We start from the raw sequence: 25,241 nt of genomic DNA on the forward strand, positions 1-25,241 counted from the left end.
TCTCTCTCTCTCTCTCTCTCTCTCTCTGTGTGTGTGTGTGTGTGTGTGTGTGTGTCACTCTCTGTGTGTGTGTGTGTCTGTCTCTTTGTGTCTGTCTGTCCATCTCTCCATTTCTCTCCCCCCCCCTCTCTCAGGCCTAATGCAATGCTCAGACTATAATACAGATGTTCAGAAAACATCTGTGGCACATGAGAACAATTCCATATTCTAAACCAGTTGCTAACTATGAGTTCAGGGAAACACTGACAACACTCTCAACAGAGCCCCTCTGCTGGGTGACTAGATCTGTCTTTGAGGGGTGATTTAATCTCCAGGGAGATGGAGTGTGGGGCATCCACCTCTCTCTGAACCTCTGGAAAGGAGACTCATGGAGTCAGCACACAGGAAAGCACATGCAAGCTGGGATCAGGAAAGCATGGGAGGGGTAGGCAGCCAGCCAGAGAGATGCTCTCTGCATCATGGTTTGAAAAGCAGGCCAGCAAGCCCATGGCCTGTGACCCATTTAAACCTAGAGCCTAAAGGACACTGCCATGGGGTGGAGGTCAGGGAAACGTTGTGGGAAGCCGCTGTGGTTTCTGGCATTGGTGTCCTCTTGGGTCACATGGGCCAGAGACTAAAACCGCGTGAGTGTTATAAGTGCTGAACAGGTCCTAGTCCCTGAGGTGCCTGCTCAGTTGGTTGCTTGTCTCATTCTATGCCATTTGTGCCTGTGTACCTGTGTGCCCCATGCTGTGCCCTTGTCTGTGGGCCCTGCTGAGCCCACACAAGACAATTCCCCCACTGCTGTGTACCAATGGAATGACACTGCATGACCTTAGCTTGAGCTCAACAGAGCACACGCTCCTATCTTCTTGCTTTCTACTTTTAGTGCTGATGATTGAGCCCATGCAAAGCACATTCTACCACTGAACTGCCCCACTCCTCTCCTTCTTAACCGTTATTAACTATAGTAACCAAAGCCTTGCCTTGGCCTCAATAACTGGGCCAATAGTGTTTTCATTCTATTCTATACGGCACAACAGTATTCTGTAAGAGCTGATCGTATGAATAGCTATATTATATATGTCATATATGTGTTATATATATAATATATATATTATAAGGAGACATAAGCCCCATCTACCCCACCCCTTTACCCCCCCCCCATGAGCAGAAGTAACTATGGACCAAATCAGAGCTTTAAGTCACGTGGATATTCACGACATTTAAGAACCATGTAATATGTACTCTTTCATCTTTCCTGATCTATTATCCATGGATATGTGTTAGGTTTTCCTACGGGTTTTCAGAGTGGCTTCTGAAAGCACAGAGTCTAGCTGTGATCCTGAAACTCCCAAGAAGAAAGAGGAGCTGGTTTCTGGGTTTTGAGTTCTCCAAAGCCAACCCTTCAGGGGCTTTTCAAAACCATACTTAGGGCGTGGTCAGTCACAGAATTCTCAGTGGCTAACCCCAGTGAAAAGACCAGCCATGAGCATTAGCATGAGATAGGACAGCAATTCCCAGACAGCAAATGTTGAGGCACTGTGTTCCTGTGAAGAGCCTTCACTGCGTGACTGGTGAGGAGCCTGGACACAGTCACGTGGGCGGTATGATGCAACAACAGACAAGGATCCCAGACACTTGTCTCAGAAGCCTGCAGCTAGCTCACCCTTGCTTAGGGCCCCTGTTTTCTCAAAGTGAAGGTAGTTTGCAGCCCAGCCCAGCCCTCCCTTGCTCTGTGGAGCCTGAGACCTCAGCAGGTCATTTGTGACTGGCTAAGCTCATGATGTTTCTACTGCATCCTTCAGGACTTTGAATGGAATAGGGATTTCATTCAAGGGACTCAGGTAGTCTTCTAGTTTCCTTTTGGCTCCTGGGATAAAAACAACCTGACCAAAGGCAACTTGGGTAGAAGAATGGTTTTATTTAGTATATTCTTCCAGGTTACAGTCTATTATTGAAGAAGTTCAGGACAGGAAGTCAAGCAAGAACCTTGAAATAGAAACATGCAGAAATGCTGCTTGATGGTTCACCCCCAGGTTCACACTTACCTAGCTTTCTTATGCAACCCAGGACCAACGTTTCTGGAATGGTGTTGCCCACATTGAGCTGGAGCCTCTCGCATCAATTACAATCGGGACAGTCCCCCATACACTGTAAGATCTCTAATTGATACTCCCTTCATGATGACTCGAGGCTGCATCTAGTCAACAATTAAAGCTAATGAGGACTGTTAGTGTAGAGCTAGTCCCCTCTTAGGAGTGATTATTATGCCTGTACTTCTTAGGAGTGCTCATTAGTAAAGCTTCCAAGACCCTGTGTGCTTTCTAGAAGAGTTGCATCAAGCACCCAACTTCCTGCAGAAGGAAAGGACATCGAAAAGGGGAAGAAGGAGAAGGAGAAGGAGAAGGAGAGAAGGAGAAGGAGAAGGAGAGAAGGAGAAGGGGAAGGAGAAGGGGAAGGGGGAGAATGAGAATGAGGATGAGGATGAGAATGAGAATGAGAACAAGAAGAACAAAAACAAGAGCAAGAACAAGAAAAACAAGAAAAAAGAAAAAAAGAACAACAACAACAAGGACAAAGATAGCTCCCAAAGGTGGAAGTTGTATGCAGACCATTCAGCAAATGATGTAAAGGGATTTGGGAAGAAGTCACAGAAAACTTGTACAATGCAGAAAAAAGAAAACGAATTCAAGCTATACGGTTAGTTTTTCTTTTAAAAGCATGAAAAAAAGTACTGAATATTCTCATAGCCTTTGGATGGGAAGCCTATCTCCTAAGCCAGTCACAAATCCCTGAAGACTGACAGATGTATCAGTCATTTTTCTGTTGCGATAATGTCATGGCCAAAGGCAACTTAAGGAAGAAAGAACTTATTTGGGCTCCAAATTTTCGTGTCCATAATGGGGCAGCAGGCAGGGGAGCAGGAAGCTGACTCATCACATCCTCAACTGCAAACACAAAGTAGAGAAAACAGGACTGGAGCGAGGCTGTGAACTGGCAAAGCCGCCAAGCCTGCGCCAATGGAAGGCAAGTGCACAAATACCTGAAGCTGTGGGAGATATTTCTCATTCAGACCACCACCACCGCAGATATAGATAGATAGATAGATAGATAGATAGATAGATAGATAGATAGATAGATAGATAGATAGATAGATAAATGTGTAAAGATGTTAACCTTTTGTAGCATCAAAATAGTTCACAGACAGCCGGGCGTGGTGGCGCATGCCTTTAATCCCAGCACTTGGGAGGCAGAGGCAGGTGGATTTCTGAGTTCGAGGCCAGCCTGGTCTACAAAGTAAGTTCCAGGACAGCCAAGGCTACATAGAGAAACCCTGTCTCGAAAAACAAAAAAAAAAAAAAATAGTTCACAGACAAAGCTCGAAAGTGTTTGGGGAAAAAGATATTTGCAACATAGGGAAGTGACCTATTATTTGTTTTTCAAAATAACAAGGAAAAACCAAAAAAGAAAAGATCATACAAATGGGGTTGGGCAGAAAATCCACAGGAGAAGTTTAAGTGGGAAATGAGCAAACCCAGCCTCCTTGTAATGAGAGCATCACAAGCTAATGGTGAGGTTTAATCTTTGGACATGTTGTTGGCTAAGATCAAGAACAATGAGTGTGTCCACAAATATAAAAGACAGAAAGGGAAACCGTCATAACTTAAACATGAGTCCTAACCCCACACTTCTGGGAATCTGTTCCAAGAGACTGTAATCTACTCAGTGAAAAGTCTGACTTTCTGAGAGGAGACTTGCCTTATTACAGTCTCAGCATTGCAATCGGCCTTTCCTATTCTAATGAAGTGGAAGGGAACTTCATGTATTCTATTCCAGTTCTGAGAGAGAGCTGTTAGAGTCAAGATAACAATAAATACTAAATTTATATTATTAGGAACTTATCACAAGCTGGGGAGATGGCTCAGAAAAGAGTTAGAAGGACATCCAAGGTCTGAGTTCAGAAGAACCTGGGTTGGTAGTCACTCTTGACCACTGGACCCCATAGCCACCTGCAAGGCCTCATGACATCATGCTGTCTGCCAATCATGACGTCACCCAGCTGCAGCAACACCATCTAGAAGACAGACTCAGGCCACACCTGGACTTCTGACTCCAAATCTACACTCAGACAAGCCCTGCACGGTTCACATGCACGCCCGTTTGAGAAGCCCTATCCACATTATCTATTTCCTCCCGTGTGCTTCCGTGTTCCTGTCGGTCACAGTTCCCTGTCTGATGACAATTGTTGCTAAATTCGGCTGTCAGGAGGATTTGGTTTTAAGGCATATGTCTTGTCATTCAATGAGTGCTTTACACCCAGCACATATCAAGGGCTGGGTTACGATAGAGAATAAAAGACAGAAAGACAGAGCCGTAATCATTCCCAGCCCGAGTGTAGCTTAACTTCTGGTGAGAGAAGACAAAAATAAGGAACCCACAGAGCATCATTTGTGCTAATGCTATGGAGACAAACTGAGGAGGTAGAAGATGGTCGGGAGACAGGGAGAGTGGTCAGCAGCATCTCTGACTCTTCCTGTCAGGGCAGGGAACAAAACAACCCCGGGAGAATATGGAACGAGAACTTTCTGCTTGATGGCCTTGACGTGTTTACAAGTGATCTGTCTGCCTTATCATTACTTGGCTTGATTTTTCTCTTTAAAAGTACCAGCCCCCAATCCACAAGGCTACCCCGACGTGGCGTTCAGATCCGACTCCCAGAAGTCTATGTATGTACACTCATGAAAGCTCACGCTGGAGTTCCCTATCACAAGTCACTCACTGTTCTGTCAGTGGCTGTCCACGGTGACATTGAAAAGTCCTGGGTTTACCATTTGGCTATCCTTGGATGCTAATTGCAATGAGAAGTCTCCCTCGCAGCGGGCTTCCAGGAAGCAGAGGCTCCCCTTGCACACCAGCTGTGCCTGGTGTTCCCATGTACCAGCAGATACCGCAAATCAGATCTGAGGTAATCTTTGGTACTGAACCCAGCATGGACTCATGCTGCTTCTCCGACCCCCTCCCCCTCAGCTCTCCTCAGGAGGAATTCAATGGCTTGCCTGTTCCTGGGTGAGAGGGTCTTCCTAGAGAGAACACTAGGCTTAAGTGCCCCCTACCCCAGCAGTGAGAAATGGATTTACTGCCCAGAGTGGCTTAGGGGACTACACGATCTATCTTTGGGCAGAATGTGGTCAAGATGTCTTTTCAGTACAACAGAACCTTATTTCCAGCAAGTTCTCTCTGCTAAGCCATCCCAGCATCCTCAGATCCCACTGTTATGACTAGCCTTGCTCTCTCATGCTCATTTCTCTCCTGACCTTTTCTTAGTTAAAATGGAAAACAGTTGCCTCGTTCCCTCGCAGAGAAGTTGAGCTATTGCCTAATCACCCTCACACCCCCCTTCTTTTCCAAAAAAAGATGAGAGCTATTTTCTCTCTTTCCTATCCTGGGGCATTGCCTTCGTTTTCTCCATGGGCTCCAAAAAGTAAGAGCAAAAATTCAGAAGGAACCAGCATACGCTGTGATTTTTGCTCAGTCTCTCCCACCAGAAGCCGTCATTGCTCCAATGGCGAGAACCTTCAGTGCAGGAGAACTTCATCAGGCCGTGTTTGCCTCTCTGTGTAATTCCAAGAAACTCTTGCAGATCTCTGTAAAAAGATCAAACAGGAGGGCCCAGTGATAGACCCTTGCAATTCTGGCGCTAGGTAAGCAAAGACAGGAAGACCTCTGGGTGAGCCAGCCAGCCAGTCTAGCCTAACTGGATAGCTCCAGATTTAGTAAGAGATTGTATCTCAGGAAAATATGGTAGGGAATGATTGAGGAAGATACTTACCATCAACCTCGAGCCTACATGCACACACACACACACACACACACACACACATAACACACATACATACACACACATATACATATACACACATACACACACATACACTCACACACACACATATACATACACACACACCAACAAGAAGGCTGTATTGGGTCAACCACAAGGTCTAAAATCCTCCATACATACCCCAAACATATTGTCTGGCCATATTGTTCACTAGCCCACCCTGACCTCCCTCTGACTTACCTTTCAGCCTGCTGACCCTTTAAGGCTGCTGAGCAAGCCACTGTGTACTTCCCTTGGCCCCTTTTCTTGCTCACAGCTCCTTCTCCTTTTCTGCTCACCCCACCCCCGTATCCAATTCACAGGCCCTCTCTTCCATCATGCCTTCCTGGATTTCACATAGATGATGCTTCAGAATGTAGATCCAAGTCCAGGGCCTGCCCTCTCAGGGAGTCTGCCCAGGCCACCAGCCCCGAATCTATGAACCCCATTCTTGGTTCCATTTCACTGTGGCCTGCCCTCTCAAGGAGTCTGCCCAGGCCACTAGCCTCGAATCTGTGAACCCCACTCTTGGTTCCATTTCACTGTGGCCTGCCCTCTCAGGGAGTCTGCCCAGGCCACCAGCCCCGAATCTGTGAACCCCACTCTTGGTTCCATTTCACTGTGGCATTTCCTTTCCAGAATTGTCACTCACTAAAGTCAGTATACTTAATGTCTGTCACCTCCTCTCAGGAGAACCAAACATCATGAGAGCAAAGGACACTCAGTGCCCGGGCGCCCTGTTCTCTGTATATGTCCACACTCAGTGCCTAGGTGAAAGTATAAACTAGGAGAAATAAAAATTCCACTGCCCACATCAGCTACACTGCCACCAGATATAATTCCTTCTGCCGTGGGCTTGAAAGATAGATCCTTAGCTATCAATAAACTCTACAATGTATCTACAGGGTGCTCCTTATGTACAAAAAAAAAATCTGAAAATTTTGTAGTCACTGGGAATCCCCACATAGAAACATTTTTGAAAAAATGCTACTCACACACCAGCAGAAGTTGCCTTCATTTCCATCTGAGAATCAAAAAGAAGGTGATATTTTCAAATCAGATAGAACCGCTTACATTGCCAAAAGCTTCAATGAGAAATCCGCAAACTTTGGGAATGGTTGTTATGGAATCATATTTCTTCATACCTCACCCCTTATATACCAGCTGGTCTTATCAATAGCTTTAAACCACTTTTTTTTTGTCTTTATGTACATGTATAGATGTGAGTCACATAGTAAAGTTTCACGAATAGGTCAGGATGAGATCTGGGTTTTTTGTTTTTCTCAACAAGAGCCAAATACTTTGTAAAGAGGGGGGGGGAATGTTTGCCTGAATTCTGCTACAATAGTTAAAGAGAGATTATTGAATTGTGGAGTGATAGTTGCACTTCTTTGCACTTGATCTAGGTAAGCTCAGCCAGAGGCAAAATTGTGTGTCCCTGAGCTGTGTCTGTGTTCCATTCACATGCTCTGGAAGGTAGTGACAAGCCAGCCAGGGCTGTGTGGACAGCATTCAAGCCAGAGGCTGACCTTTGTGGACTGTGTGGACATCGAGAATAAATCAAGCCAGCAGTGCCATCTCCTTGCTGACCGAGGGCGCCCATTCTCATCACTTGGAGCCTGAATGTATTGTGTCCCAGCTGCCGTGAGGAATCACTGCCATTGGGTGGGCCCGCTGGGATGCTGTGGCTTACATGCATGGCGCTTTCTGGCTCCCAACATGAACAGGCCTTAAAAGTGGAGGCTCGAAAAACCAAAAAAAAAAAAAAAAAAAAAAAGTGGAGGCTAACCGGTCAGCTTTCCTTCAGCTCTTAAAACAAACATAACCCCAGCCTTGCTGGTGCGGGCATAATGGGATGTCAAAGAAGTCCATAGCAGAAATTTCGCTGAAGATAAACAGAGCTCATCAGCCACTACAGAGAAACACGTGGTTCTCATTTAACCTGCTGAGGCCAAACTGAGTGTGCCTCAGAAACATAAAAATTGGGGACCGGCTTTCTCATGTGCACCCCAAATTCCTTCTGACCATAAGGCATTGCCTTGGCATTACCAGTCCCTAAGAAGTAGTTTGGTCTCCCTGGCCATTGGGGTCCCAGCCTTTGCCTCTTCTTAAATTTCCTGGACACTAGACCTGAGACTTCCCTGAGGTCCTTGAAACCTGAGACCCAGGGAATCTGTTACCAGCTCCATTTTCCACTGCTTTGGTGTGCATGCACCACCAAAAAGCAGTCTAAGGGGGTAGCTAGAGCATGGTGGGTAGAGATGCCATCCGGATGGCTACAGACCTTTTGATAGAAGGAGGATTCTCAAATAATATGCCTGGTGGGTGCAGAGTGGATTCTGCAAAGCCACATGGACCTGAACTTTGTTCTTCACTGTAGAGGGATCGAAGAGCCAAAACTGGAATTTAAACAAACTAATACAATTCCAAGGTCTGTGCTGTGTCCCAGTGGGCGGGGGTGGGGTGGCGTGACAGGTTCATTCATTACCCAAATCAGTAGACCATCCCGCCTCCAGAGCGTCTCACCATCTGGGGAAGGCGAGCATCTCCGGCCTGCATGTCAAGTGCTCAGATAACGTATTTACGCCTCCATCTCTCACTGCGACGATCCAGCCACATCTGGAAATTCTTCTCTGTCACTTCATCTCCAAAATTACTTCCCTTCTATATCACTCTAGCTCTGGTAAAGGCCATCCATGCCTGCGAAATGGGCCTCTCTGGGGCCCGCCTTTCTCTGATTACATGGAAATGAATTCTCTTTTATGGGGAGCCTGATGTGGCCTGCACTCTTGACTCCCTGGCATATTGGCCGATTACCCCCAAAGGGGAGGAAAGGGGCTCAGGACTGAGGGCGAAAACCTTGTGTCGGCCATCCCTAGAGCTGGTGGAAATACAAGCATTCCTCTATAGCATAAGAGCTGGCAGGCTCACAGGGGGCTCCGCACCCTGCTTCCTGGAGTGTTGTTATCAAGGCTTCATTTCTCCTCTGTGTCGTCTTTGGTCTCGGTAACCTCCTGACCTTTCAGACAGATCACAGCTTTCCTCCGTGTGATGAGAAGCGGCTGTGCAAAAATATCTTTTCTTTAGGAGATAGTTTTCAGATAGAAAGGAGACATCTAAGCCGACGTTATGACGTTTACAGGATTTTAAATTTACTCTCTTGGCCCAGCGAACTGGTCAAGGTTCCTGTCACCGAACCACATACACAATTAAGTAAAAGAGTACAGTATGCTCAGTGTCACTTTCTTTCTAGGATTAAAGGACCTAGGCTGTCCTGGTGGTCATGCTCCATCCCCAGCTCTGCAGATCTCAAGGGAGCTGTTACTGTGGACAAATGTTTTGTGCCTTTGTTTCTCCTTTCCATTTCAACAATAAAACTCTGTAGTTGAGGTCCTTATTGATATGAAACTGGCGCATTGGGAGGTGGGGACTAAGCATAGCTATTGCCTTCGCTTTACCTCATGGAGCTTGGGACGATGGGAACGGGTTTCCCCTTTGGAATTCTATTTGTGTGTTGGAACCTCTGGCTACATGTAGAAATAAACATGAGGACTTGGGGCTGGAGATGTGGTACCATCAGTAACGTGCTAGGCGTACACTCATGAGCAACACCTACCAGGCATGGCAGTGTGCACCAGTAATCCTAGGACTGGGTGGGCAGAGACAAGAGACTACCTGGGGTATTCTGGCCAATTCATCTGAACTGAACCAGTGAGAGCCAGCTTCACTGACATGCTGCCTCTAAAGAATAAGGAGGGGAAATGACTAAGCAGACACTGGACCTTGACCTCTGCTGTATGTGCTCTCACACACACATACATGTTTATACACACTGACACACATGTACATGTACACAGAGAGAGAGAGACAGACAGACAGACAGACAGACAGACAAGAATCACACACCAAACTGACAGGCAGGAAGTCTTCCACAAAGTATAAGAGATGATATGTGCGTACACGCACACACATACATGTGTGCACACACTGACTGACACACGTGTACATGTACACACAAAGAGAGACAGTCAGACAGACAGACAAGTATCACATGCCAAACCGATAAGCAGGGAGTCTTCCACAAGTAAGAATTCTTCCCTCTTTAGGAGGACACGCCCACAGACACTTCCAGGAGCTCTCTGCTGTCTTTAAATGGTGGGTCATTGACACCCAGAAGCTGTGTTCTTGGCCTTTCAAAGCGTGGATAACATAAAGCTAGGTACATCACAGCTGAGGACTCACCAGGACTGTTATTTCCATCTCAGGATCCACCCCTGCTGGACAAGCAGAAGAAATCAGGAGTGACTTAGAGCATCTGCCTCTCTGTGGGTCAGAAGCACCACAGGGCTTGAAGTGGATGCTGAACATGCAACCCTTCAGCTGCCTTAGGAAAATAACGTCTTCTGACCGTCCGGCAGACAGTACAGAGAAACACCTTGTGGTCATTCACAGCCACTTAACACAAGATATTAAAAAGGGAGGCGACCGGGAACGTAAATGTAGTTCACATTCCGCTGAGTGGAACAGAATGGAATTGGCTCACTTATGTTAGGACAGCTACGGTTAACCAAGTGGTATCGGGTCTCAAGCATTTTAATGAGTCCCGAAATGAACGTCCCCACGACTGCTATGGGACACAGTGAGCAAGCGCCCTACGGTGGGACGGGGATCGCCCTGTCTTCTGACCACTCCACTCCCAGAGTAGGACGCTGGTAATTGAATTAGCAGAGCTGGCATTCACAACATTCTCCTGGTATCCCATCTCAAAGGGCGTGTGAATTCAGGGAATTCAGAAGGGCCCAGCAGTTAAGTCTCAGGCCTGGTCATGTTTACCCGCTTGCCATCAGCTGTGCTTAAGTAATGTGATACATAAAAGTGGCCCAGGGAAGTGACAGGGAGCAGAATGTCAGCTGACAGAGAAACAGGAGTTAATGGGAAACACATGGTCTTGACAAAAATGAACCTGTGCTGTTTCACCAGTCGGCTCTGGGCTAGTTTCAAGTCAACTTCCCCCAAGGGCTGCATTGAGGGAGACTCCAAGCCGGGCTCCTGAGTGGCGCAGAGTTAGTTCAGGTCTCTGCTTACCTATCTCTCTGACTGTGCACCAGAGGCGTGGAGCCAGGCAAATTTTCATGACCTTCTCTGTGAGCACCCAGCCAGTGGGGAGTGATCAGGAGAGTGGGCCAAAGCTGATGAAAGGGTCATCCAGGCCTCAGATGTGCTGGTAAAATAAAAGGCAGGAAGCAGTGGGACACATTCAAGAGGCAGGAGCAGGTGGGTCTTTGTGAGTTCAAAGCCAGCCTGATCTACACAGTGAGTTCCAAGTCAGCCAGAGATATGTAGAGGCAAAGAAGGAAAAGAAAGTGCTAAGAATTCCACAGGCCTGAGTATGGTTGGTTCCTTAGTTCTGAGGCAGGTTAATCCACACACCTCAAACCTCACATCCTCCCCCTTCTCCTCCTCCTCCTCCTCCTCCTCCTCCTCCTCTGTTCTGAGACTTCACTGGTTCCCCCCTCCATCCTTCTGCAGAAACACCCTACTCCTAAGATTTGCTTACAAGACACTTGCTTTGTTGTGCAAAATGGATAACAGTGCATGGAACGTGATGTTCACATGGCAGGTGGTTTAGGAAGCCACAAAGTTAAGGGGTGTGGTGCCACTCGCTGTGCTTGTCCAAGGTTGAACCCAAGGCCACAGTGTGTACCTTCAGGCGTCGCTCTTCCTTTCTCTATGGATTCCATGCCCCCTCCTCAAGATCTGGGGGAGGCCTGGTAGCTCCCCTGAATCGGGAACGCTCCAAGGCTGGGGATGGACAAACTGTAGTGGTCAGGGTGTGTGAAACCAGCTGTTAGGGCGCCATCTGTAGAGCCTGGGTGCTCGGCAGGGAGTGTGGAAGGGATTCTGGCTCCCCAGCCTTGCAGAGCTACAGGCAGAGGTTGCAAAGTGTGGGTGACAGATAGAGTCCAGAACACTTCTGATGTCTGTCTCTCTCTTTCTATCTGTTTGTCTCTTACATCCGGTTAATTCTCCAACTCCACTCTCAGTCCATTTTAACAGTGGAGTATTATTCAGCCCTAACAAAAAATGTCACCCTGTCATTTGTGGCAACATGGGTAAAACCGGAGGACATTACATCAGGTGAAGTTAACCAGACATAGAATAGAAATACACATGTTCTCAACAAGCAGCAACTAGAAAAGGTGACCTCACAGTCATGTGTCAGACAGTGTCCGCCAGAGCCTGGGACGGGTGGGAAAAGGAGCTGGGGGGGGGGATGGTTTAATACGGATGAGGTGCAGTGAAGAAGCTAACAGAGAAGGTGCTGGGTATCCCCAATACAGACAGACAACATCCAAGGTGATAGATGCTCCAGGTACATGATGGTGTCCTTATACACTGCATTTACGTTCTGAAAACTCACGGCAGGGTAGGCAGTGCTAGAGGAGAGGTATTGCAGGAAAATTAATTCAGTTCCTGTATACAGACTGGGTGGCTTACACCTCTTGGTGTTTACAACTCCACTTGCCCTCTTCTGGCCTTCCTAATTGTGTGCACAAGCACACACACACACACACACACACACACGCACAACATTAAAAAACCTTTAATATGAAAACTCATGCTATGCTCACAAATCTATAGGTTTTTTTATATCTCATTTAAAACACCTCGTCAAGCCCCTCATTTAGACAGTCATGGGGTCTCCATCCTGACGGCAGTACTCCCTACACAGAGGTGTTGCAAGCATCCAATGTCATGTCTTACCGGATAGCACAGAGGTGTTGCAAGGGTCCTGTGTTTGTTTCACCTGTTAGAATACTGCCTCGTGGAAACTAGGATTCTCTTTTACATCTGGACTCTGCCTAGAGAAAGCCCACAGACAACTCCACCTGGCTCCCAAGGAGATGGGCTTGAGAGGTGGTGCTAGAAAAACAAGCCTGGTGTGATGCTATGTTCCAGTAACCCCGGTGTCTGGAGGCCGGAGTAGGTGGGCTACAGCACTTCAAGGCTGGCCCAACATCACACAGCTTCTCCAGGTTGATATCGGACACCGAGATCCTGAGCCTCACACATGGGAACATCCTGGTTCCTCTGACCCCTTTTTCTGACCACAGCCTAAAGAACCATCCCTTTCTCACCTAGGGACAGAGGCTGGTAGTGTCCAAAGGAAAAGCCAGTTTTCCTTGGCAGTGGTATCACCAGGACAAGAGCCACAGTTCAGGCTTCAAACCCCATGATTCATGAAGTGGGGCCACTTAGAGTAGATGGGACACTATCCTCTGACACCTTAACCGCATCCAGCCACTCCCCCAGGATGACTGTCCTGCCGCAAGATGTCCATGTCATCTTGGGCTCCACAGTGTGGGCTCCCGACAGTCTCCCACACTGCCACCCTCTCTTGGCCTCCGCTGACACAGTGTTTTCTTTGGGGTCAGGTTTGGAGAGGGCAGATAACAACAGAAAACCCTCAGTCACTGTGCCGGCAGAATCTGGCCTCAACAATGTGCCCGTGCCCTCTTGTCTCTGGTTGTGGACTTAGTAAGTTCTTTTGTGCAGATTCCAATAGCCACGGGCCTCCCTCAACTCCCAGGGGTCCTGCCAAGAACCAGCCCTGTCGTGGGAAGCATTTGGGCTCCAGCAGTCTGGGAAAGTATGAGCGTGAGTGGGCAGAGGCGAGCAAGGGGCCGCAGGGCCGCAGGGCCCCCAGTCAGCTGAAGATGGCGCTGTTGAACATGGGCAATGTGGTGTTTGGTGTGAAGTGGGAAGAAGCTTTTATCTCCTCAGGATTTTGAGCAAGGATGATTAAAGCCAAGTTGAGGAGTATTCTAGCTTGCTTCATTTTGCTTCAGTAAACATCCATAGCCAAAAGCAACTTGGGGAGGAAAGGGTTTATTTGGCTTACGGCGTACAGTCCATTGTGCAGAAAGCCAAGGCAGGAACCTGGAGGCAGGAACTGATGCAGAGGCCATGGAGAAACCCTGTTACTAGCTTCCTAGCCAGGGCTCACTCAGCCTGATTTTTTAATAGCACCCAGGGCCATGAGCCCTCCCACATTTACCACTAATAAAGAGAATTCCCCATTGGTTTCCCCAAGGCTGATCTGATAGAGGGGTGGTTTTTGTTTTGTCTTGTTTTAACAACTGAAGTTCTCTAGACAAAATTAACCAGCCCTTGGGGTAGGGTTTTAGCAATCGCTCATCTACAGAATGGAAGATGAGGACCCCTGGCTGGGAACATGGTTCCATGAGTAACAGTGCCGCCTACTAAGCCTGGTGACCTGAGTTTGGTTCCCAGAACCCACATGGTAGGAAAGAACTGACCCTGAACCCCACACATGCACCATGGCACGCACACCTCCCTCCATTTACACAGACATAAGATGCTCTGTAGAAGCTGCACATATGATCCTGAAGCGTGTGATCAGCTCCTAGGAATAGCCATGTAGACCACTGGGCTAGTTCCATGGATAAAGAAACCAAGGCCCAGAAGACTCAAACTGTCATGGTTGTGAAGAGGCGGAGCTGGGCTGCAGCGGGTACCACAGAGTATTCAAGAGTGTAACCAGGCATGGTGGCATACACCTTTATTCCCAGCCCTTGGGAGGCAGATGCAAGCAAATCTGAGTTCGAGGCCAGCCTGGTCTGCAGAGTGAGTTCCAGGACAGCTAGGGCTACACAGAGGAAACCCTGTCTCAAAAAACAGCCCAGAAAAAAAAAAATCCATGAGGTTGGAGAGACAGCTCAGAGGGTTAACATGCTCACCTTACAGACAGGAAGACTTGTGTTCAGTCACCAGCACCCACATCAAAAGGCTAGGGGTCAGGGTTCACATTGGTAACCCTAGTGCTGGAGAGCTGGGGACAGGAGGATCCTTAGGGGCCACCAGCGAGGCTATCTAGTCTATTTGGTAAGTTCCAGGCCATCTCAGAAAAAGGGAGATCGCATCTCTGGAGCTGACACTCAAGGTTGTCCTCTGGTCTCTGTGTTAGCATGTGCCCATACACACAAACATGGACACACATTTTTAAATGTGTACCACATGATTCGCAACAGTCAAGTTACAGACCCTACCCAGGTGCTCATCAGCAGAGGCATAGACGGTGCAGTGTATGGACACAGTAAGGCTTGTGCAACCAGAGAGATGAGTGGACTTTGCCAGACATAGGGCAAGGGTGGAATAGGAGACATCATGTTCAGTGCAATAAGAGGGGAGGGGGACAGAGCACAAGAGTGGTGTGTGGGATAGCGTCCTCTCCCTGGCTTCCTTTTACTGGGTTTGGCTGCTGATAACAGCTAACCACGTAACCTTGGGTAAGTCACCAAACCTAAGGTCTCAGGTCCTTATCTGTCAGCCAAGGCCAAGGACTGCCTGATCCAGGAACTGCTTTCCAAAAACAACCTTCCAGGGTACTGTGTTCCCCTTCCAGGCCCAGAGACAGCACAGAGCGACCTGACCTCCCAGCCTGCAGGCGCTCATACCTTCCATGGGCTGTCCTGTCCAGCGGTCAGCTTTTGGTTGGGAGCTGAGAGGAGACAGTGGTAAAATGGGTCACCATGAAGAATTCTGGGTAAAAAGAGGGCGGATGGTTGTCCTCCTCCCTGACCCCACCACAGTCCATCCTTGACCCCTGGAATTAGTGCTAGGGTGTGTGTACGGTGCATGGCCCACTCTCAAGAGCTCCTCTGTCTGCAGGTCTGCCTTCCTTTCTCCCTGTACCTCCATCTTTAAAATGGCACCAGATATGGCCCTGTCCCACAGGACTGTTGTGAAGCAGATGTTGAAGTGTGAATGGCCCTCAGAGCTGATCCCGGATGTTACCGTGACTGTAACCTGTTCGTCCTCTCAGAGGAGTGCCTCCCTCCCTGCGGTGACCCTGGTCAGGGACTGAGTGGCCAAATTTTAGCTGCACCAGATCAGACACCCTAGAGACCCTGGGAGCCTTCAGTCTCCTGCTGAAGCAGGACCACCCTGAGCCTCCCAGAAAAGTGGGTTATTTCCTGATTAAAATGATTCCTGTATAACCACAGTCAGGAGCACAGTGGCCAAGGTTTTCATCCACCACCGGCTTCAGCTTCTGCTTCCTGCCCCACATTCCACTGGGGGCAACCTGTCATAAGGCATCAGATCCCCTGACCGTCACTTCCCTGTACACACACCACCCCAGAGACGCCCTGTGGAAGAAGCAATTAGTTCTGGCTATGACTCTGCCCACCAAGGCCTGGCTGTTTCTCACACACATTGCTGCCACTCTCGGCCCCTGCCCCTCTCTGCTGGCACCTGTGGCTAGGTATCACCGCCATCTTCTCACACTGGGGGCTCTTGTGCAAGACCAGCTAGGGTGGGATGGCAACCAGGTTTCTCCCCCTGCCTGGAAAGCCGGAGCACCAGTTTTCAGAATGCTGGGGAGCTCTTGGTCTGCCACTGACTTCAGCGAAGGTCAGCATGTCTGTCCTACGAATTTTGAGGCTTTCTTGGTAGCAGCCGGGTGTGTAGTGTGATGACCAGGCCTTGGGGAAGTAGGGGGTCTTCACTGGAACTTCTCTGTAAAAGACTGTCTTCTCTGGGCCTGTCAGCATTGTCCCCTCAAGGGACAAGCCAGGGAAGGGGAGTCCCACATGCTTGAGAATGAACGGAGACAGACTGAGAGCGAGAGCTCACAGAGCCAAACCTCAGGTACCCACTACGTGGCTGATACTACAGTTGGAGTAGGAATGAGGACCCAGAGCAATTCTCTCAAAAACAGCTCCTAAGGGGGCTTTACAGCATCCTGGTGGCTCCACAGAACCTTCTAGAAACTTCCAACAGTGGGCCGTACGTGAGGCCCACTTATAAGCTCTGACAGACCTAAGGTCCCAGAAGACCTGAGCGCCAGACCAGGGCTCTTGACTCTGTTAGCATGCGACTTGAATTTATTTTTGCCTCCTAAATGCCTGTCTGAAAGGAGCGACATAAACGAGCTTTGAAATCGGGAAGCAGAAGGTTAGCGCTGTTCCTCAAATCTCATTTGTATGCCGTGGTCATCTCAGCTCGGTTTATTGAAGAACTTAATATTAAGCCACATTTTCTGTCAAAACTTCTGCCTTAAACACTTCTCAGCCAGAGCTGTGGTAAGCCTGTGGGCCTGGCTGCTAGACAGGCTGAGGCAGGAGGATGTCTTGAACCCAGGAGTTCAAGGCCATACCAGGAAACATAGTCCAGAATTTCACAAAATGCAATGCCCTGTGACTGTTTTTTGTCCTCTAGAGAACCATAGAAGGGAGAGTCTATGCTCAGCTGCTGTGCCAGATGCCTCTAGATCTAAGACCGCTGGTTCTAACAGCGCTCTCTGTTTCCAGGTGAGCCAAGAAAAGGGTAACTGCTCTCTACAAAGGAACCCAACCCCCTGCATCATCCCTCAGGAACAAGAAAACATCTTCCACACCATATTTGCTTTCTTCTCCAAGTCTGGAAGAAAAGTGTTGGTAAGAAGTTGCTTGGTGACGAGAGCCATGACGGTGGGCTTCACAGGGACGGCATGTCGGAGATGAGAGGCTGATCTTCTACTTGGTGCTTCTTATTTCTCAAATCCGTTTTTCACTGGTTAACTCAAAAAGACTTAAGGACTGTGATCAATCCCTATTTTTCAGCCCAGAGTTTCCCTCAAAAATCTATATTCCAAATTCCATTGCATGACTAACAGAAAACCTAAACAGCCTACCGGTCAGGAAGCAAACGATTCTTCTCCTAGCAGGAATCTACAGTACAATAGGGAAACCTCCTACCAGTTTCTATTAAAATTAAACATGTATGCATTACACAACCCAGAAAAACATACCATTTCTGGGTCCATCCCCAAGAAGTGAATACACATGTTGTTGAAAGACACAGGAACATTTGAAGCAATTTTAGAGTAGCCAAAACCAGAACAATTCAGATATATATCAACAGTACAATGAGTAAACAGGTATATCCATACACATGAATATTATAGAACTACAAAAAAAATATAACTAATAGTATTGCATACACTATATAGCATAAGTAAGTCTCACAGAAATTACACTAAATGAAAGATGAATAAAGAACTTTCTGGAATGTGTGTAAGGAGTTCAGAAATAGTAAAGTTGGCAAAAAGATAGCATGGTCAGGTTGGTTCTCCAGTGAAAACATGTAAAACATACACGAAACAAACATAATACCTATGTAAAACACATGTAAAATGTATCAATATAATACTTAGAATTTTTTCTTTTTACTATGTGTGTTCTACCTCATCAGAGATTTTCCAGAGTCCCTTTTCCTGCACCCCGATTAATTTCACTGAGCGCTTTACTTCCACCCAAGCACACCCCACACTCACTTGAACACCTCTCTCACCCCTTGGAGAGCTCAGCTGTCTGCTATTGAGATTTGGATTTTTTTTCACTTGCATACTGTTTTGCTTTTTTTTTTTTTTTTTTTTTTTTTTTTTTTTTTTTTGCTATGACATTCTACCCTGGCAAAAGAAAGCAACTTAGGAGAGAAAGAGTTGACTTTAGCCCACAGTTCCCAGGACTCAGTTCATCACTGTGCAGAAGTCAGGAGGTACCCAGTCACCTTGCATCCACAGTGAAAAAAACAGAGAGGAAAAAAATTAAGACATTTCTGCTGTGCTCAGCTCACTTTCTCTATTCTCACATAGTTCCGGACCCCCTGCCTAGGGAATGGCACCACCCACAGTGAGCAGGTCTTCCCACATCAATCAGGATAGTGGAGATAGCCCCTCACAGACCACCCTGAGCCCTCATTGAGACTGTCTTCCTAGGATTCTAGATTATGCCAAGCTAACCAGTGACCCACAGGCAAGGATAGCCTATCTTTGTAAAGGCCCTAGGGGACAGTTAGATATAGTGACGTCAGCTGTGTCTTCTATACAAGCTGAAATGTCAAGCTGAAAATGTCCCCTGCGATTGAAATTTCATACAGGGATACACACACACACACACACACACACACACACACACACACATATGCACAAATCCACACTTTATAAATAAAGATACACTTCCCAACACAAAAGAAAAATTCCTCCTTGGTCATTGGAATAAACTTCCCCTTGGCGGCTTATGCGTCTCCGAGCAATACAGCTTCTTTGTTCTTTAAGCACCCACCCCTACCCCACCCACTAAACAGGAGCATGGTGTCTGCCTGCCAAGGCATGGACCCAGAATCCGCTGTAGTTGGAAAGTCTTCTTGTTTAAAAACTCACGAAAGAAGAAGTGATTCTCCTGGTGAAATTCAACTTTTTGGCAGGATTTACTGCATAACCACCTAGCCCGTCTTGTGGACTCCCCCAAACACAGGAGACCAGAGCCCTAGTGTTCAACTAGGCCAGAAATCCTTCTACCGCCCTCTGCTGGTGACAGAGCATAATTACATCTTCTTTAGTTTGGGGGGGGTTAGTTATAGTTTGGGTTTTTGTTTTTGTTTTTAAAGCTATTCCATATAGCAGTACAACTTATATATTAAATGACAGTAATTGAACTGGGTGATATAGTTTTAAACAGAAGAAATCATGGAAATAGTTCAGGTTATACAATCCCTCCCCCCCATACCATATTTGCTTAAAAATCACTTTTCTAAATTAATTGATGGGACAGGTGTGTTCAGTGACTGGACACACCTAATTCCTATTTTACTCTGTATTTGGGGGCTGGGATGGAATCCTGGGCCCCAGACAAGCTGGGCAGGAAGTCTGACATCAGCCACTCCACGGGCCCCACCTCTTCCTCTTGATTTTGCCTCAGTTAACATAACAGACACTCTGCGCTATAGATGGCTTTGGATGGTCTCTGTCTCTTAATTCCATCTGGAAATTTTCTCCTCAGGACTGTGAAAAGCCAGGGAGCTTCTGCCTAACGTTGCACTGCAACCTTAGCGCTCTCCCGAAAGAGGAGAGCCGCACCATCGATCTGTACATGCTACTGAACACAGAGATACTGAAGAAGGTGAGTCCCTGGGATGCGCTCTCAGCGGTTACCCAGAATCCCTGGAATCCGTTCCCCAGGACACTCGGGCTGCCCCTTATCAAACTTTCCCAGCATGCACCACTGGGGATTCGTCCATCAGACCTTGCCGAGTAACAGTATCAGACCCTCAGTGTTTACGCGGTAAAGATGTCCTAGCATCTTTACCGAGTTCCAGCATCTTCAACTTCCCGGTGTTCTCATCCACCCACCCGCGCTGTCGTTCTTTGATTTTCCTTGGGCTAAGCTGTAGAGTAGGGTGGCTGCGTGCCTTCAGTAACAGGAAGGCAGAGGTAGATGGATCTCTCAGTTTGAGGACAGCCTCTCAAAAAAGCAAATATCTCCTTGGGCTTATAAAACCTCAGATTCTTTGGGGGGTGGAACCTCAGGTGGTACTGACAAGCTTACAAATTCTGCTGATTTGGGGACCATGTTTTGTTCTAGCCTTTTCTGTCAAGGGCTAGCAAGAACAGTTTTAGGCTTTATAGGCCAGAACCATGCATGTTCAGCCTTTTGACCTTGTGACTCACTGTGGTAACCTGTGACCATCAGGCTTGAGATGCTCATCAACTTCTAAAAACAACACACAATAAACAAACTCATGTTTTAAACAGGTTGATTTTGTGTTAGGCTGCCCATGTTCATAGCTACATGCTACACTGTAGCTATGCCAACTTAATCATTTGCAACAGTTTAACTCTGTCAGCAGCTGTAGACTATATCCAAATACAGGGCATGGCTCTGTTCCTAATAAAACTTTATTTACACAAGCAAACAGAGGGCCAGATCTGACCCATGAAGCCTTAGTTTGCCTGATCACTTGTTCAAATGATCCCTCAAAGACGTTGGACCTGTGAACCACAGAATACTTTGCTACTGGGCGTTTTTCAAATATGGTTCCAAATCTCTCCGTCAGCAAATCAGTGGCCCTTAATAAAGGTTTACTCTGATTTATTTTAAGATAAGAGCTTGCTGGTGTGAGAGGCTTTGTGCCACAGGATGCTATTGAAATAGTTGGGTATGAAAGTTAAAAGAATATACGTGTTAGCCTCAGGGTTCCTTTTTAGTTTTATTTGAAAAGACTAAACATGCAAGGCATACACAGAGCCATCCAGGCCGTGCACAGGTGAGAAGCATCAGCGAGATCTTGTGGTCAGCTTTTAATTAGACCCAGCAGTGATGCAGCAGCCTGAGAAGATGCAGTCCTTGGGGGGTGGGGTTTGCTTGTGTTCCCCATCTCTCTGTAGCTATTACAGTCTCCACACACCGTGGAGAGATCAACACCATCTGGGTTCCCTAGTTTGGGGAAGTTGGGCTCCCACTCAGGACTTCCCTGTTCTTGATATAGGTCAACAGTGTTAGCAGAGGCCAGATTGTGAGCTTTGTCTACCATCGCCCTCCAAGGAGTCCCTCCCTGACGCGGTTCCCTAAGAGTCGACATACTTTCTCCATGGTCCATCTTAGCCAATGATGCTGACAGCTCATTTCCCATGAACTTGCTCATCACTTCCCCCAGAGTGATGGCACTGGTTGTTCGCTCTCTCTCTCTCTCTCTCTCTCTCTCTCTCTCTCTCATCCAGTAGTGACACTTAACCAAGACTCCATCCCAGAAACATTGTTCCCACTGGTCAGGCAAACCAGTGGAGCCCCAGGCAATAGAGGTGACAGCTCTGGGTTGTCATATAGCAGAAACTTAGGCACGGAGTGTGCCTTGAGTCTGAAGCACTGACAGGCCTGGATCTTAGCACAGCGCCTTTTAGGGGGTCGACCAGATGGCTCCAGGGCCATTGGGTCTCCTTGAGGACTTGGACCAACATGGACCTTATGGCTGGCCCCCGCCTAGGGCTGTTTATTTTCCTTTGACCTCAAGGTCTGGCTCCAGACAAGGGAATCTGAGGTTTTATTGTTTTAACCTCCGCTAGTTTTCATTTAAAATGTTGGGTCTATTTTTTTTTTTTTAAATTTTTAGAGGATAGGATTTCTTTGGCAGTGTCCCTAAGGTCTTTTTCACAGCCACCAGGGGCCTGCTGTACACCAGCCTTTCATCTGCTTGGCCTCTGACCTAACCGTTATTGTCACTGTTAATATCTACGGTGGTAACACTGATGATTTATAATAAAAATACAGTATTAGAGGACAGCTCTACGGCTCAGTGGGTAAAGAGGCTTGCTGCCAAGCCTGACTATCTTGCTCCATCCCCACAACCCACATGATGGAAGGAGAAAAAGGACCAATAAAAATTGTCTACTGGGCTGGTGAGATGGCTCAGTGGGTAAGAGCACCCGACTGCTCTTCCAAAGGTCCTGAGTTCAAATCCCAGCAACCACATGGTGGCTCATAACCATCCATAACAAGATCTGATGCCCTCTTCTGGGGTGTCTGAAGACAGCTACAGTGTAATTACATATAATAAATAAATAAATCTTTGCCAAGCATGGTGGCACACGCCTTTAATCCCAGCACTTGGGAGGCAGAGGCAGGTGAATTTCTGAGTTCAAGGCCAGCCTGGTCTACAGAGTGAGTTCTAGGACAGCCAGGGCTACACAGAGAAACCCTGTCTCGAAAAACCAAAAAAATGAAAAAAAAGAAAATAATATTTAAAAAAATTTTCTACTGATCTCTCATGTAGGCTATGGCCTGTACATGACCCTGCAATACTCCCACACTAAATTAAGTAATTAATTAAGTGTAAAATCAATAGAAGGCCAGAGGATACAGGAAACTGAAATTTACAGAACTATTAAATTACTGAAAGATTTTTATGAAGCAGAAATATTCTTTTGAATGACGGTCCTCACAGAAGCACTTTTAAAGTATTTTTCTATTAAGGGAGAGAACGGTTAAAAAAAAAAGAAAAGAAAAGAAAAAAGAAAGAAATAAAAGAAAGGAAGGAAGGAAGATGGGGGAGCTGGAGAGATGGCTCAGCAGTTAAGAGCACTGACTGTTCTTCCAAAGGACCAGTGTTCAATTCCCAGCAACCACATGGTGGCTACAACTAACTGCCTGTAACTCCAAATCCAGGGGATCTGATGCCCTCTTCTGGCCTCTGCAGGCACCTGCACTCGTGCACATATTCCCCACACACAAATACCAGGCACACAGAAATACACATAATTAACATTAATATTTTTAATAACAAAGTTCAATTTGACCAGTGCTTATATAGTTCTCAAGTTCAAGTGGGCCTTACACATAGGAGCCCAGCATTCCCATGGGTCTCTGGAAATATCCCACTCAATCTCACTCACATGGACAACTGATAGATGTTTATGAAACTCTTAAGCTGTTTCTAGCTTGCGTGTTTTGCAGGTTTTGGTTTTTTGTTTTGTTTTTAAGAATAATTTGTACACAACTCCTACGTAAAGTGCGTCATCAAGGATCTCCTTGTTCCACCCGGAGTGGTCTCTGAGATTTCCTGAGTGATTAGCAAGGGGTCCCCGTAGAACTTACGTCTCAAGCAAGGTTTCTCAAACTGTGAGACACAACTCCTTTTGGAGTCGAACAACCCTTTCACAGGAGTCGCCTAAAACCATCTGCATATCAGATATTTACATTATGACTTGTAACAGTAGTGAAAGTATTTAATTAGTAACAGAAATAAATTCCATGGTTGGAGTCACCACGGCAGGAGGGACTGCCTTGAAGGGCTGCATCATCAGGAAGGGTGAGAGGACCACTGATTTATAGAGAGAGGTCTTCGTTGTATCTGTGTGCACTGGGCCTGTATAGGTCAAAGCTGACCACTGACTGTGAAATCTGTGTCAGTCAATTTTCTGTGTCACAGGGAGCATGGACCAGGGAACGTATAAATGATAGAGGTGCCATTGACTTCTCCAGACTCAGGCCTGGAGGATGAGAAGTTCAAGGACAGGGTGCGAGGATTTAGCCTCTGGTGGGAGCCTTGAGCTACATGGTAGCATAGCAGGTCTTTCCTCTTCTTAGAATACTGCCACCACAGCATCTTGCGACAAACTCTTCCTGGGACACACACACACACACACACACACACACACACATTCACACACACACCTCTGAGAGGAAATCCACAACAAACCAAAGTAATGATTGGGCCAAAGTCTAACGTGGTGAACCAGTGAATATTTGTTGTGGTCCCTACAGATGTATAGATGTTTGGCTACTTACAGGAGCCAAGATGACTCCAAACAGTCGCTGCATTGATGAAAAGCCCCCCCCCGCCCCACCCGACCATACTCTCCCACACACACCCATTCCCCTACCCCCTTAGAAGTGACAACCCAGACTCCAGCCCTGAGCTCTAAGAAATTCCCCTCTGTAACCCATCTGGTCAGAGCCCCCCCCACACACACACACACAGCAGCAGCAGCTTTCCTAAAGCTGGGGTGGAGGAATGGGGGGGTTATACCAGAATCTTTCTAGTTTCACTTTCCCAGACTGGTGACCTCTCCTTCACCTCCCATGTCACATAACCCTTCTACTCCCTCTTGGAAGAAAAGATTTCAATCCCAGGAAACTTCCATAAGACACATGGACACTCCATCCTTCTGACTTGCCTAACCTGACTGGCTATCAGAAGCCTCCCACTGAGGCCCACAGCACACGTCTTTAGGGATTAAATTTCCAACACCTGAATTCTAGGGACATGGAGTGACAGAGGAACTCAGGTGAGAACACTAAGGACACCCGGCTGACAGAGCCCAGCCATCCCTCAGGGGCAGCAAGGACACTCCACCATCAGCCACAGCCCCATCTGACCTGGGACACTAGCCTTTCCTAATTTTGCCAACCCACATCTTTTTCCAAATTCTTTTTCCACCTCTACTTTGGAGCCACGTTCATGCTATCTGGATGGTGGCTTTGAAACAGAGCCCACAGCAAGGCTTTCGACTGCTTCTGCCAACAGCCACTTCCTGAGGCTCAGAGGTCCCCCTCTTTGCCCCTCAGACCTGGTTTATGAACTAGACATGTGTCTCTCCGACCCTACCCCGACCTGTCATTGCACCCTCAGATGCCTTCTTTGACTCTTCAGCCCCAAGACAACGTCGTTCGAGAGCGAAGAAAGAGTTAATAATAGCTAAGCTTTCATGGTTTTGAGGGCTGTGGTCTGGGTTAGAGGATGACTAGAAAATGGCAATCAGATGCCTTCTGGGGATGCCAGGCTGGGATTTGTTGCACACAATTAAACAGCGTTATTTATTTTCCACTCTTCGTGAAATATGCAATATGTCAGTGTCCACCTCCAGCGATCTAGCCCTCACCACTGGGAAACCACAGCACAAGGGCTTGCATGTGTTCATTACTGGAAGGCGCAATGGTAACTCTGCGTCCTCCACCATCCAAAGGAATTCTCAAGAGAAGGCAGCAGTGTGTGCGCTGTGGGTACCAGGGATGGGAAAGCTGCTAGTTCCATGATAAAC

The 25,241-nt window shown here is 47.2% G+C and overlaps 1 protein-coding gene across 1 annotated transcript in view; it reads left to right on the plus strand.

Moving 5' to 3' along the window:
- The window catches only part of Itga9 (integrin subunit alpha 9), a 293,314-nt gene that overhangs the window by 242,733 nt on the left and 25,340 nt on the right, over nucleotides 1–25,241 (plus strand). Inside the window, exons 24-25 of the mRNA XM_021207169.2 lie at nucleotides 17,197–17,322; nucleotides 19,708–19,827. Coding sequence (XP_021062828.1) covers nucleotides 17,197–17,322; nucleotides 19,708–19,827 — 246 coding nt within the window. The remainder of the gene's footprint in view (nucleotides 1–17,196; nucleotides 17,323–19,707; nucleotides 19,828–25,241) is intronic.

Source organism: Mus pahari, chromosome 10, assembly GCF_900095145.1.
Source record: "Mus pahari chromosome 10, PAHARI_EIJ_v1.1, whole genome shotgun sequence".
Taxonomy (NCBI): Eukaryota; Metazoa; Chordata; class Mammalia; order Rodentia; family Muridae; genus Mus; species Mus pahari.